Source organism: Myotis brandtii, unplaced genomic scaffold (genome assembly GCF_000412655.1).
Source record: "Myotis brandtii unplaced genomic scaffold, ASM41265v1 scaffold378, whole genome shotgun sequence".
NCBI lineage: Eukaryota > Metazoa > Chordata > Mammalia > Chiroptera > Vespertilionidae > Myotis > Myotis brandtii.
Genome location: NW_005364521.1, coordinates 1,038,259 through 1,051,274, shown reverse-complemented (window position 1 = coordinate 1,051,274; position 13,016 = coordinate 1,038,259). Strand labels below are relative to the sequence as shown.

At 46.3% G+C, this 13,016-nt stretch overlaps 1 protein-coding gene across 1 annotated transcript in view; it reads left to right on the top strand.

Annotated features, from left to right (window-relative positions):
* Positions 1-13,016, top strand: part of SSUH2 (ssu-2 homolog (C. elegans)) — a 33,441-nt gene that overhangs the window by 4,815 nt on the left and 15,610 nt on the right. Inside the window, exon 2 of the mRNA XM_005872364.2 lies at positions 12,866-12,964. Within this exon, the coding sequence (XP_005872426.1) occupies positions 12,866-12,964 (99 nt within the window). The remainder of the gene's footprint in view (positions 1-12,865; positions 12,965-13,016) is intronic.

Genomic DNA, 13,016 nt, shown 5'->3' with positions numbered 1-13,016 from the left:
CCCCCTCCACCGCCCCCCGAGTGCACAAATTTTTGTGCACCGGGCCTCTAGTCTATATATATAAAAGGATAATATGCAAAGTGTCCCCTCGGGAGTTTGACTGGGAGACCAGGAGTTCGATCACTCGCTATGACGTGCGCTGACCACCAGGGGGCGGGGTGGAACACGGTGGATGACCAGCCGGCAGCAGGGCGCTGAGGGAGCAATGGAAGGAGGAGGCAGGGAGGCGGGGAAGTGGGGAGGAGGGGAGGCGGGGAGCCTGATCGACCCTGATTGCAGGCCAGGCCTAGGGACCCTACCCATGCACAAATTTCATGCACCGGGCCTCTAGTAATTCTTACAAAGCCACTCGGCAAAGCAATGATGGGGAGTGGATTCTCTTGAAGGCAGTGGAGTTCTGAGATCACAGAGCAGGAGAACCCCACCCAGGCCGGCTTTGCAGGAGGAGAGATCTGGGCCGAGTCTGGCTGAACCAGGTGATGGGATGTCATGGGCAGAAGCGGCCAGAGCAAGGGCTGGGAGAAATGGCACAGTGTATGTGTGAGGATGTATGCAAACCTCAGTGTCATGAAGTGACAGCCCCCTCCAGAAGGGACAGGCAGCTCTTAGAAAGCCCGGCCCTCACGTGGGCCTCTCTGGGTGTGATGGCAGCTTCCACAGAGCATGGGTTTTCCATCCCATTAGTGGAGCTGTGTGGTGGCGCTTGCTACGTTCTTCCCTGGCACAGAGGGGCTGCTAACTCCAGGGAAACTTCTTCCAGGTCTTCTTCCCCTCTTGATGTCGGTCTCACTCACATTATATTTTCTCAATGTTCCCCATCCCAAAGCTCCCACACTTCTCTCTCTAGCCTCAAGCAGGCTTTTCTCTCTCTCTCACTCCCCCTTTCTGCTCCGTTCTGCATTCCTACCCCTTCCCCCTCCCCAGGGAGCTGTCTTCCCTCCTCTCACCCTGCTCTGGACAACATAGGAGGAGTTTCCCCTCATCATGTGAGCAGAGAGAACCTTTTCTCCCCACATGTAATGCAGGGCCTTATCGGACAGGTTCAGGAGCCTGGGCATCAGCTGCGGGTAGGAGTGAGCCACTGCAGTGTGTGAGAGAGGGGATGGCCTGCCAGCTTTCTGGTCTTGCTAGGAAGGCCTTTAATTAGTGTAGCCAATGATTTGTGTGCTTGTTGTTCCTTTTTAAAAGAATAGTTTATTGATTTTCAGAGAGAGAGGAAGGGAGAGAGAGAAAAATATCGATGTGAAAGTGCAACATGGATCGGCTGCCTCTTGCACGCCCCCCACCAGGAATGGAGCCCGCATCCCGGGCATGGGCCCTGACCAGGAATCAACCAGCAACCTCCTGGTGCATGGACGACACCCAACCGACTGAGCCACACCGGCCAGGGCTGCTTGTTCTTTTAGACAAAACAGGACTTCTTTCTTTTCTTGATCTTATAATCACCTGAACCTCCTTATCTTTCTCTTTTATTTTATTCTAAATTGTGGTAAAATACCTGTAACATAACATTTGCCATCTTGACCATTTCTAAGTGTGCGGCTCAGTGGCCTTCAGCGCCTTCACATTGTTGTGCAACCATCACCTCCATCCATCTCCAGAATGTTTTCATGTTCCCAACTGAAACTGTCCCCATCAAATGAGGATTCCCCATTCTCCCCCCCCCCCGCCCCCCCCCCCCCCCAGGAAAACACCATCCTACTTTCTGTCTCTGTGAATTTGACCACTTGACTCTCTCTTGCAGCATCTTAAGTATAATTTAAGTCATAAGACGTCTATGTCCACCAACTGTATGCAAGAAGCAGGGAAGGGGGTTCCCTGTCTAAAAGGGGCTCTCACACCTGCTGAAGGAGATAAAGTATAAAACAAGTCAGAGCAAGACAGCAGTGGGGAGCCGTTTGAGCAGAGAAGTGGCATGATTTCAGGGCTTGTGAGGTGATGAATCTGGAACCAGGGGCAGATGATGTGGGCTCTGTTTATCCTTCTGAAATAAGGGGGTTGGCAGTTTAAAAGAGCACTGAAGAGGCTATCCATGAATTATCCCTTTCTCTGCAAGGAAAATCCCTCTCTGTACAAACAAAAAGCAGCTGGTGGCTGATGAGCAGAAACACTTTGCGAAGCTTTCTCTGCAGCCGCTTGATGCCGTTTGCATGGAGCAGTAGGGTGTTCAGCTAAGTGGGAAGGGCGTGGGGGCTTGGAGTCAGGACCTGAGTTCTAAGTACTGCTTCTGTCTCTGCTGTGAATGTCTGAGCTCGTTGCCCCAAATCACTTCTCTGAGCCTCATCTTGTTCTGTTACAAACTGGGGAAAACAGTGGTTGTTGTGAAGCGCAGAAGAGATCATGCCTGCGCCATACCCTGGTGGGCCACCGGCCACCATGCGTGTGTAAGGGTGGGGCGGCCCAGCTGGACAGCTGCCCTGGGACTCAGCCCCAGCACCATGGAGACAGTGGAGGGCCCGGTGGCCCCCTCTGGGATGCCCTACGCTGGGTGTCACACAATGCCCTGTGACGTCCGCGTTCCTGTTGTGCCCGATGAGATCTGCACAGGAAATGACGCGTCCGCCCGTAGTTCAGCCTGGAGTCCTTTATTTTTGTCCATAACATAATGGTGAGGTTAATTTAGTGCTGACGATTGATGACTGCCCTGGGAGGTCGGGGTGGCTCCCCGTGATGGATGGAGCTCTGGCTTTCCCACCTCTCATTCTTCCCCGCTTCCTGCCCCTTTGTTTGGTTTGCAGCAGGACATAGCAGCCACGGGGCATTTCCCTGTCTCCTCGTGAAGGACAGCACTGATGCCCTAGCTGACCCGAGACTTCTGGGTGGGTGGGGCCACTGCTTTCTTTCTCTGCCTGACATTTCCACTGTTTCCTGGCTCAAAGGAACACAAAGAGAGAGGAAGACCTTGCCTTCTCAGGCCATGGCATTGACTGAGCATTTATTAATGCCAGGCTCAGGGCTGCGTTCGCATTCTCATTAGATGGGCACGAGCGTCCGCTCGGTTTCACAGCTGGAGAGTTGAGTTCTGCACGGGTGTGTGGCTGGCACAGGCTCATGTATTACCTGGCTCAGCTCCAGGGGATCCGAGCCCAGGTTCCTACCACCGAGCCTCAGGGATTCCGAGTCCAGTCACCCTGGCCTCAGTCCAACCCTGACCTTCATCTTCACTTCGGATAACCGGGCTCACGGGAGCTGCGATGGACGTGCATGGGCCCTGGTCCCAGAAAGTTCAAATTCCAGCCTCCACCTTCCCCTCAAACCCATCCTCACAGGTGGCTGTCTAGGTCAGGGTGGGTGGGCAAAATATGGCTCAGGACCCACGGCCTGTTTTTGCAAAGCTTTATTGGAACAAAGCCACTCTTATTCAATTGTGTAGCGTCTGCGGCTGCTTTGAGCCACAATAACGGAGGTGAGTGATTGAGACAGACCGCTTGGCCCACCAAGTCTACAATACTTACCACCTATTTATAGAAAATGTTTGTGGGTCCCTGGGTCCCTGGTGGCTAAAATAGCTCAGGATGCTAATAAACATTAGAAACAAAATATTGGGAACTAAGGTATAAATAATTCCATATTATCACACCAGGGACTTCAGTGCTTATTGGCAGGCCACAGTGTGAAGCTTTGGGACTTTGCGCCACACCCATGTCCATCCTGGCGCTCTCACCTGTTTCATTTGCTTACAGATGTTTTCCTGCTAAAAAGGCACTCTCCACATCTGCAAACATCCTTCTGTTTCAGCTTCCTTTTAAGTTTCCTGCAGGGAGAAAGATACTTACAGATGCATCTGTGTTTGAGGACAAAGACCTTTCTAATTTGGGGGGAGGAGTAGAACGGGGTTGTTCACTGGTCGTGTGTCTCAGCATTTCAGTCTGTCTCACCACCTCCACTCCACTTCCAGACAAAAGAGGCTGCTCCAATTTAGAACAAGATCTACTTATTCTTCTGGCCTCTGTTTTTTATTAAACTCAAAAGGACAGTTTTAGTTTGTGGAAGTCAAGAGCTATAGGCTTTAAAGAGCTGCCAAAATAAATAAATAAATAAGAAAAAGAAAAAGAAAGAAAAAAGAAAGGCAGGCCTGGGTGGGAGGTGGGTCAGCTGGAAGTTTGACCCGAGTGTGCTCCAGGGACTTAACGCAGAAAATCACCTCCACTGACCATTTTTATCAGTTCACCCTTTAGGGCCAACTCCCTGGGCAGCTAGGAAGAGAGTGGAGGGATTCTGGTCCCTGAGGGCAGCAGGGGCTTCAGGGAACAGGTTTGAGGGGTGGCCCAGTGGGCTGGAACTGGATCAACTGGAGCCTCTCCCCTGCTCTCACTCCACCGCTGTGCACCCTTGGGTTCTGGAGTGACCTCTGAGCCGCAGACTCGTGTCGAGTGGAGTTAGAAGTCCTACCTTCCAGGTCTCCAGTGGAGGGTGGGGTAGAGCAACAAGTGAGTGGACAGATGCTTCCTGAGTTGTCCTGAGTTTCTGGGGACCAGTTCTTATATTATGCTCTCCTGCTTGGAGGCTCAGGCCATGTGTCTTATGTCATAGCCTGACGGATCGAGATGAGGTTTTTCAAAATTTCTTTTTCTTTTCTTAATTCAATGTTATTTTGCATTAGTTTAGAGTGTTCAGCATAGTGGTTATGTGGTAGGCAGTTAGAAAGGCATGGGCAGAGCAGGGACAAGGGGCCAGGTACAGAAGGTCACCAGGGCGGAGAGCCCCGGGTGCCTAGCAATGGGCAAAACTGGGAAAACAAGGGCCTCGCCCCCCAGGGTGGCCTCTCCTAGCATATCACTCACTGGTCATGCGGTTTAGACCTCCTGATCTTTCATGTCACTGGTCACGCGGTTCGGACCTTCTGCTGACCTTCTCCCCGACCCCCGCATGTTGTTAGTCATGCAGGTTAGACGCCCCATAGAGAAACATTCAGACTTGTGAATAACTTTTGTGAGTTTGTTTGAGCCAAACTGTCAACAGTTGCTGGGAAGCAAAATATCAACAGATTGAGATAATGCTCCAGAGAATGGCAGTTTTCATCTTGTTCGATAATTATAATCAAAAGAGGAGACGTAAGTGGGTTACATGAAATCCAATGGTGATAGATTAGGGAGGTGGGAGACAGCAAAGCGGGAAAACCACTGGGATTGGATAAAAAGTAAAATGATAGACACATGCTTCTTTTACATAGGTGGGTGCAGGATAGTCAACAGTCAGCGATTAATTCGATAACAATGAGGGGATTTGTGGTCTCTGCAGAGCGGTGCCTGTGCTTTGAGGGGTCTGGAAAAAGAAAATTGCTTTGATATTCCAAAGATATCATAGATGCAAAAAGACAGTAGGCTCAGTTTAGGTAAAGATTGACCTTTGTCCTGGCCTAGGACATAACTGCCGACCATAAACTGGTTTTAGTTTAAAAAGTTTTAATTTCAGACTATAGTTTGAGGTTATTTTAGGTCTCTGAGTTTGCAAGGCCATCACACAGGCCTTCCTGAGCTTGTCAGGTGTAGTATGTGGCCTCTTTTTGACCACACATCCCCCTTTTGGTCATAAATCAAACCAAAGGATGCATTGATGACCAACCTTTTGGTTGGATAATGAGGTCCCACGGTGCTAGGAAGGCTCATCCCTAGGATGTCTCAGTGTCAGCATTTGTCTAGCTGAATAGGGTGGACCATTGGGAATGGGCCATAACCTTAGATGTTATTCAAGGTCGAATTATTATTATTCAAAATAAAAAGGCAGGTGAATGGGAGGCAGTCAGATCCTATATGTCCTTGTTAAAAAATATTCTGGATCATTTCTAATATTTTAGCTACTATGATCTGAGTCTTTTTTTTCTGCTTAAGTGTTTTTTTTAATATATTTTATTGATTTTTTACAGAGAGGCAGGGAGAGGGATAGAGAGTTAGAAACATCGATGGGAGAGAAACATCGATCAGCTGCCTCCTGCACACCTCCTACTGGGGATGTGCCCACAACCAAGGTATATGCCCTTGACTGGAATCGAACCTGGGACCCTCAGTCCACAGGCCGATGCTCTATTCACTGAGCCAAACCGGTTAGGGCTCTGCTTAAGTTTTGTTTTTCTGCGTCTAGTATAACATTTACATACCAGGAAACAAAAGCAACAGTATTAAACCAGTAACACTGATTAGGAACAGAAAATGTCTAATACTAGACAAGGAAGAGTCTGAGGGGTACAAGCATCCCAGCCAACAAAAAACCCTTTACATGTCTTATCATAATTTTTTACTAAGCTAATTATGTTTTCCTCCTTCATTCACTGTCACTTGTACCTTATGATATGGTTGGCCAGATGAATTAAGACTCTTTACTATTTCATTATCTAAAAGCTGTAATTTTTCTTCTGATTGGTTAGTCTCCATAGAAATGACTTCATGGGGAGGATTAAGTTCAATTTCCCAATACATTGGATTTTCAGTATCAATATTATCATAGGTTTTATTAACCTCAGGCAAAGTTATGTAGCCTATAATTTCAGTATTACACCATATTCCAGTAGTATTTAATATAAATTGGGTGTTATTACAATAGAAATCACTTAGTATAACAGAAACATTTTCTAACCCTTCCCAACAAAAATGCCCCTTTTCCATATGTCATATATTATTATTTGTTGGGGTGGATACAGTAGGCCAGGACTGGATGAATCCAATATTCCATATAGATTGGAGGCATAACCGTTCACCTTTTTAATTTTCACAATCAGATAGTGAGATAGATTCCCATTATTTATTGTTTTTAAATATGGCCCATCTACTTCTCATTGGAAGTATTCTAGTGTTATTGAGGATGGTCCCTATGCCAGCCAGTTGAACTCCTGAGAATTTAAGCTTAGGATCTAACTGAGGAGCCTGGGTTTTTAAGACACACCAAAGTAGATCGCATTTCCCATCCAAAGTTTTCCAAAATCCAGGAGAACTGTATGAGTCTCATATGTGTCTGGCCTGGGCTTCTGTACCCATTATTGTTGGCCATTGTTTCATAGCTACTTCAGATTCCATTTGCATTGGCATAGAGTGACAATAGGTTCTGTTGCGTTAGGATATAGGCATGTTCTCATGGTTGGGTTTGTGCATGAGTTTTTATAGTCTGTCCTATCCATTGAGCTAAGGCTTTATTGTCCTTTCCATGCTGCTTCCCACCCTTTTCCTTCTTGAAACAACATTCCCTCCATATGACCTATTTTAGGTAGAGAGTCTTTTTCTAACGAATGACGTTCTTCATTAGCTGCAAGTTCAGCTTGTCCCAGAATGCCAAGGCCAACCCCTACTCCTCCAAGTATTCCCCTTTTATTTCTGTTAGAGGACCAATGTTATTGGATCCACCAGGAATGTTGTTGCCATTGGGTAGCTATGGGTTGGGAGCAGTTGGAGTATACTGAAGGGACTCCAAAATGTTGAGTTTCCCATGCTATAGTTAAGTGGGTAGAGGCAACCCCCAAAATGAGCTAGAGTTTGAGTATTCCATAGGGCTTCCCATAAGCGTCCAAGAGTAGTTACAGACATATTTACCCATCAAATAATCCTAATAATTTTTGAAATGGGGACCTATTGATTTTTTTCTGGTTTCATGGACATCCAGCCACAAGAGCATGGCTGCTGAGTCTGAGGACAAGATACTCTATGACAGACAGGGCAGGTCACTGCAAGCTTTTTCCCATCACATCCAGGTGTTTTTCTTAGCTTTTCATCATCCATTCCTATAGGTATATAATACTCATAGATTAGATCCATATATCTACCACGGGAATTATCAGCAAGGCATTCTTGGAGGTATTTGCCCAAGTTGGGCCCTTTATAATAGATATATCCAGAAAAAAATGTACCAACGCTTATATTTATAGGAGAAGACCTGTGTGTGGCCAACAAAATGTTAACTTCATTATCATAACTGGTAATCAGAATATCATTGTCTAGTAGGTGGGAAAGATTAGCAGGTACCCAAGTTAAATTTTTCATTTCTAATAAGGGATGGGGAGACAGATATTGTTTCCACTAGGAAACAATAAGGAGGATAATAACAATATAAAAACCATTTTGTGTACATTCAATCAATAACAATTAGGTGATATAAGAACAAGGTTTGAACAGTGTCAATTTGTGAGCATTCAGGCCTACTTGACGTCTTGTGGTAACTGTCTGCCTCTGTGGTCGGCTTCTCGTCCTTGAACAGTCTTTGTCAGGGGAGAGGAAAGGCTTCTGAAATTTGGCTAGTTGAATTTTGATTGTACCATTGGTACGTTCCACAAGTCCTGAAGACTGGGGGTGATAGACATAATGAAAATGCTGTGGTATAGGCTAAATATTACAGATGATTTTATTATTTGTTCAGTGAACTGAGTCCCTCGGTCACTATGTAATTCAGAGGGAATTCCCCAGTTGGGAATTATATTTTCTAATAACAATTTACCAACCGTTAAGGTTGTTGCTCTCCTGCAAGGGAAGGCCTCAGCCCAGTGAGAACACATACAAATCATAACTAATATATATTTGTATCCCTGAAATGGTGGCATTTGGATAAAATCCAATTACCATACTTCAAATGGACCCAAAAGAAGTGGGCAATGTCCTTGGGATCCCTGGAGTGGTTTTCCTGGGTTATATTTTGGACAGAGAACATCTGCTGTACACATTATGAGTGATAGCAGGAGAAGGCTTTCAGTAATATTGTTTACTCCCTGAGATAATCTTTTCAGGACCCCAATGTGTTAGCTCATGTACATGCTGAAGTATAGGGAGTTGGGCCCCTATAGGTAAAATAGGTTTCTGATTGGGTCCAAGCCATATCTGTCTCTCTGGGTCAAAGGTTCCCCCTTTTTGTTGCCATGTTCCCTTTTCTTCCTCTGTAGGTGAATGTTGATAGCAGAAAAGATAATCTTTTATTGATTTAATAGAAAGCAAAGAATATTCTGGGGTCTGGATAACTTGACTGTTCAATGCCGCCTGCTGATCTGCAGCATCAGTGGAATGATTTCCTTTTGCTCCATGGTGGTAGCTTTAGAATGCCCTGGGGTTTTGATAAGTGCCAATTGAATGGCATCTACAAATTCTGCAACCAGTTTTCCATTTTTAAAAAATGTACCTTTGTTGTTGAAAGTATTACAGATGTCCCCTCCCCCAACCCCCTTAACCCCTTCCACTCACTTGCCATTTTTATGGGCTTTCCTGAGGAAGTTAAGAAGCCTCACTGCTTCCATAACATTCCAGAGTCCGGAGCTACATCAAATGCATAGCGACTGTCAGTGTAAATATTGGCTACTTGATCTTTGGCCAATTGACAAGCCCAAGTTAGAGCAGTTAATTGGGCTTGCTGAGCAGATCTTATTTCAGGTAGATAAGAACTTTCAATTATGTCCACTGTGGAAGTTATTGCATATCCGACTCAGAAATGTCCCTGTTCATCCTTCAGATAAGATCTATCTGTGAACCAAATTAAGTCAGCATTGTCATTAGGAGTTCCCTGTAAATCATTCCTAGGAGCAAGAAGGTGTAAGTAAGCAAAACACACTTGTAGGTGTTTTCATCCTGTAAAGAGGGTAATAAAGCTGCAGAATTAAGATGATTACACTGAGTTAAAGTAATATTAGGTGCAGAGAGAAGGAGCATTTCATAAGAAGCCAGTTAACTGATTGAGAAGTGTTGAGTGTGATGAGAGTCCAGTAAAGATTCAACAGAACGAGGAACGTGAATGGTTAAAGGAGAGACATGGCTGGAACAGAGATCACCCTCACACAGGGAGGGAGTCCTTTGTTACTGGGTCTAGTTGCTGACTGTAATAGCCTATAGGTCTATGATGAGCTCCACGTTTCTGAGTTAGAACTCCTAAGGCATTTCCTTTACTTTCGTGTGTGAAAAGGAAGAAGGAACGTTTATAATTTGGATGTCCCAGAGCAGGAGCTTTAACAGTACTTCCTTTAGAGCAGGGGTGGGGAACGTTTTTTCTGCCAAGGGTCATTTGGATCTTTATAACATCATTCTTGGGTGATACAAAATTATCAACTTAGAAATTAGCCTGCTATATTTGGTCAGACATTTAATTAACTCATCCCTAATCCCTTGGCAGGGCCACATCAAATGATTCCTTATATGGCCCACAGGCAGGACATTCCTCACACTTGCTTTAGAGCAAGCATGTCAAACTCAAAGGCAAACACAGGCCAAATAAACGAGGCATGCGGCCCATGGACTGCGAGTTTGACATGCTTGCTTTAGAGCTTATATAGCTTATTTCCATTTGCGGTTCCATTAGGTTGGATCACGTTGATCTGACTTCACTAGGTCATATAGAGGCCGGCCTATTGATGAAAAGTTTGGAACCCAGTTTCGACAATATCCAGTCCAACCCAGAAGTCCATCAAGCTGCTTTCTTATTTTTGGAAGAGGGAAAGATAGGATTCCTCTAAGTCTCTCAGGGTTAGTCAGTAGCCATCTTTAGATATGAGATGGCCACGGTATTTTACTTGAGGTAAGCAAAATTGAAGCTTATCCTTTGAAACCTTATGTCCTTTTACAGCTAGCTGCTGCAATAAGTAAATTGTGTCCTTTGGGGAGTCTAGTAATGTCCTATAGCATAAAAGTAAATCACCCACATACTGGATTAGAGTGGAATCTCTAGGAAATTTAACATCATTTAAATCAGCTTTTAATATCTGGGAGAAATAGGTGGGACTTTGTGTGTATCACTTGGGCATTACAGTCCAAGTAAATTGTCAATCTTCCCAGGAGAAGGCAAAGAGATATTGACTGTCTTTTTCTACTGGAATGCTGAAAAAGGCACTACATAAATCTGTTACTGAAAAATATTGGCAGTCCACAGGAATGGTCGATAATAAAGTAGGTGGATTTGGAATCCCAGGATGTCTGGGAATAACTACCCCATCCTTTCCATTTGGTTTCTTTACTGGAAAGATAGGAGAATTACAGGGGCTTGTACATGGAATTATAAGTTCCCCTTTTAAGTAATCTTGTACTAGTATAATGGGCTTAATTCCAGCGAGTGGATCTTACCCTCTCATCTTTGTTGTCCAGTCCCCCAAAGCCCCTGCTCTCTGGCAACCATCGTTTGTTCTCTGTGTCTATAAATCTGTTTCAATTTTGTTTATTGATTTTTGTTCTTTAGATTTCACATATAAGCAAAATATAAGCAGATTTATAGTGAGCGATTCTCCTATAGGTTCTGCCTCGTAAAAGTGCTTGGAAAGAACATGGGCTTTGGAGACCAATGGACCATGGTCTTAATGCAGCTCCATCACTACTGGCTGTGTGATCTTGGGCGAGTCACCACCTTTCTGAGCCTCCATGTTCTCATTGGTAGAACAGGGTAGGAATGGTCTGTCATTTGGGCTCATGCAACAAGCAGACACCAAGATGGCATTAGATGTGCCAGAGGTCCTTTGGGGACACCTGTGAAGGGAAAGGGGGAGAGGGAGCAGACGGGGGCAGGGACAGCCTTCAGACCTCAGGGCAGGGCAGACGTGTAAGAGGAGAGTGGGAAGAAGGAGCATGAGCAGAAGGACCTCAGAACATGGTGTGGCCCAGCTCACATGACAGCTCAGGGCTCTTTGCCCATGTCTGTGGGGAGTCCCAGGGCAAAGACTGTCCATCACAGGAAGCTGTGTAATAAACTGCTCCACATCTCACTGTCTTCCAACCAACCATTTCACTATGTTTCATTATTTTTCAAGTCAAAATTTTGGGCAGGGCTCAGCTGGGTGATTCTCCTGCTTTGCGTGTAACGGGTGAGGGTCTGTCTTAGTTTGGGCTGCTGTAACAAAAACACATTGACTGGGGGACTTAAGCAACAAACATTTAGTCCTTTTAGTTCTGGAGGCTGGCAAGCCCAAGATCAAGGTCCTGGCAGATCTGCATCTGGTGAGGACTCCTTTCTGGCTTGTAGACAGCTGCCTTCTCACTGAGTGTGCACATGCCAGAGAGAGAACACCCTCATCCCTTCTCTTTTTGTAAGGACACTAGTCCCATCCTGGGGGCTCTGCCCTCATGATCTCATCTAGATGTAACCACCTTCCACAGGCCCATCTGCAGATACCATTCCACTGGGCAGTTAGGGTTTCAACATAGGAGTTGGCGGGAGTTGAGGGGAGTGACACAGCCATGTAGTCCAAACAGGTCACTCAGTGATAGTGGGCAGCTTGGTCGGGCCAGTGACACAGCCATGTAGTCCAAACAGGTCACTCAGTGGTAGTTAGTGGGCAGCTTGGACGGTCCCAGATGGCTTCACTCATTTGCCTGGTGGCTTGGCCGGAGTGGCTAGAAGGCTGGGCTCCACTGAGCCCTCTCCATTTATTCTTAGGGCATCTCCACATGGTCTGACTGGTAGGATGGTCTGATTTCTTACATGACAGCTCAGGGCTCAAGAGGGAATGCTCATAGTGGCCAGAAGTAGACGCTGCAGTCACTTCACCGCTTCCATTGTGTTCCTTTGGTCTTGAACCTGCCCAGGTTCAAGGGGAGGAGATATAGACCCATGTTTCAAAGAGAGAGAGGGGCCTTAAGGAAATGTGACCATCTGTAACTCAGTATGTATCTCCAGGGTGGTGGCCTGTGACAATGTTTATAAAGCTCCTGTCATGGTGACTGGCACAGAGCAGGTGGCCCTCAACCAGGAGCTGCCATTCTCAAGGTTTTCCCATCCTTATAATTACTGCTGCGACTATCCCACCCCCACCCACCCCTCTCACCCTGCAGATGTGTTCTGCCTCCTGAGGGTGCCAGAGAGAGCCAGGCTTAATTAGGGTGAGGCTTTTAGTAATATGCCTGCCCTCACTTGTCAGCTTCCTGGGAAGTCTCCGTAGACGCCCCTCCCTCCCTGAGGCTTGGCACCACCCATCTCTCTGCAGGTGTGGCCGACCTCAGCTTCGAGGCCGAGAGCCCTCTGGTGCCCCCGGTCGAACTCCTGGAGAGGCTGCCCAGCTATGACTGCCTTTTTCAAGGAGGCGGTAAGTCTGTGGGGTCTTGGTTCCTACGTCCTCTTCCTGGGGCTTCTGCTGA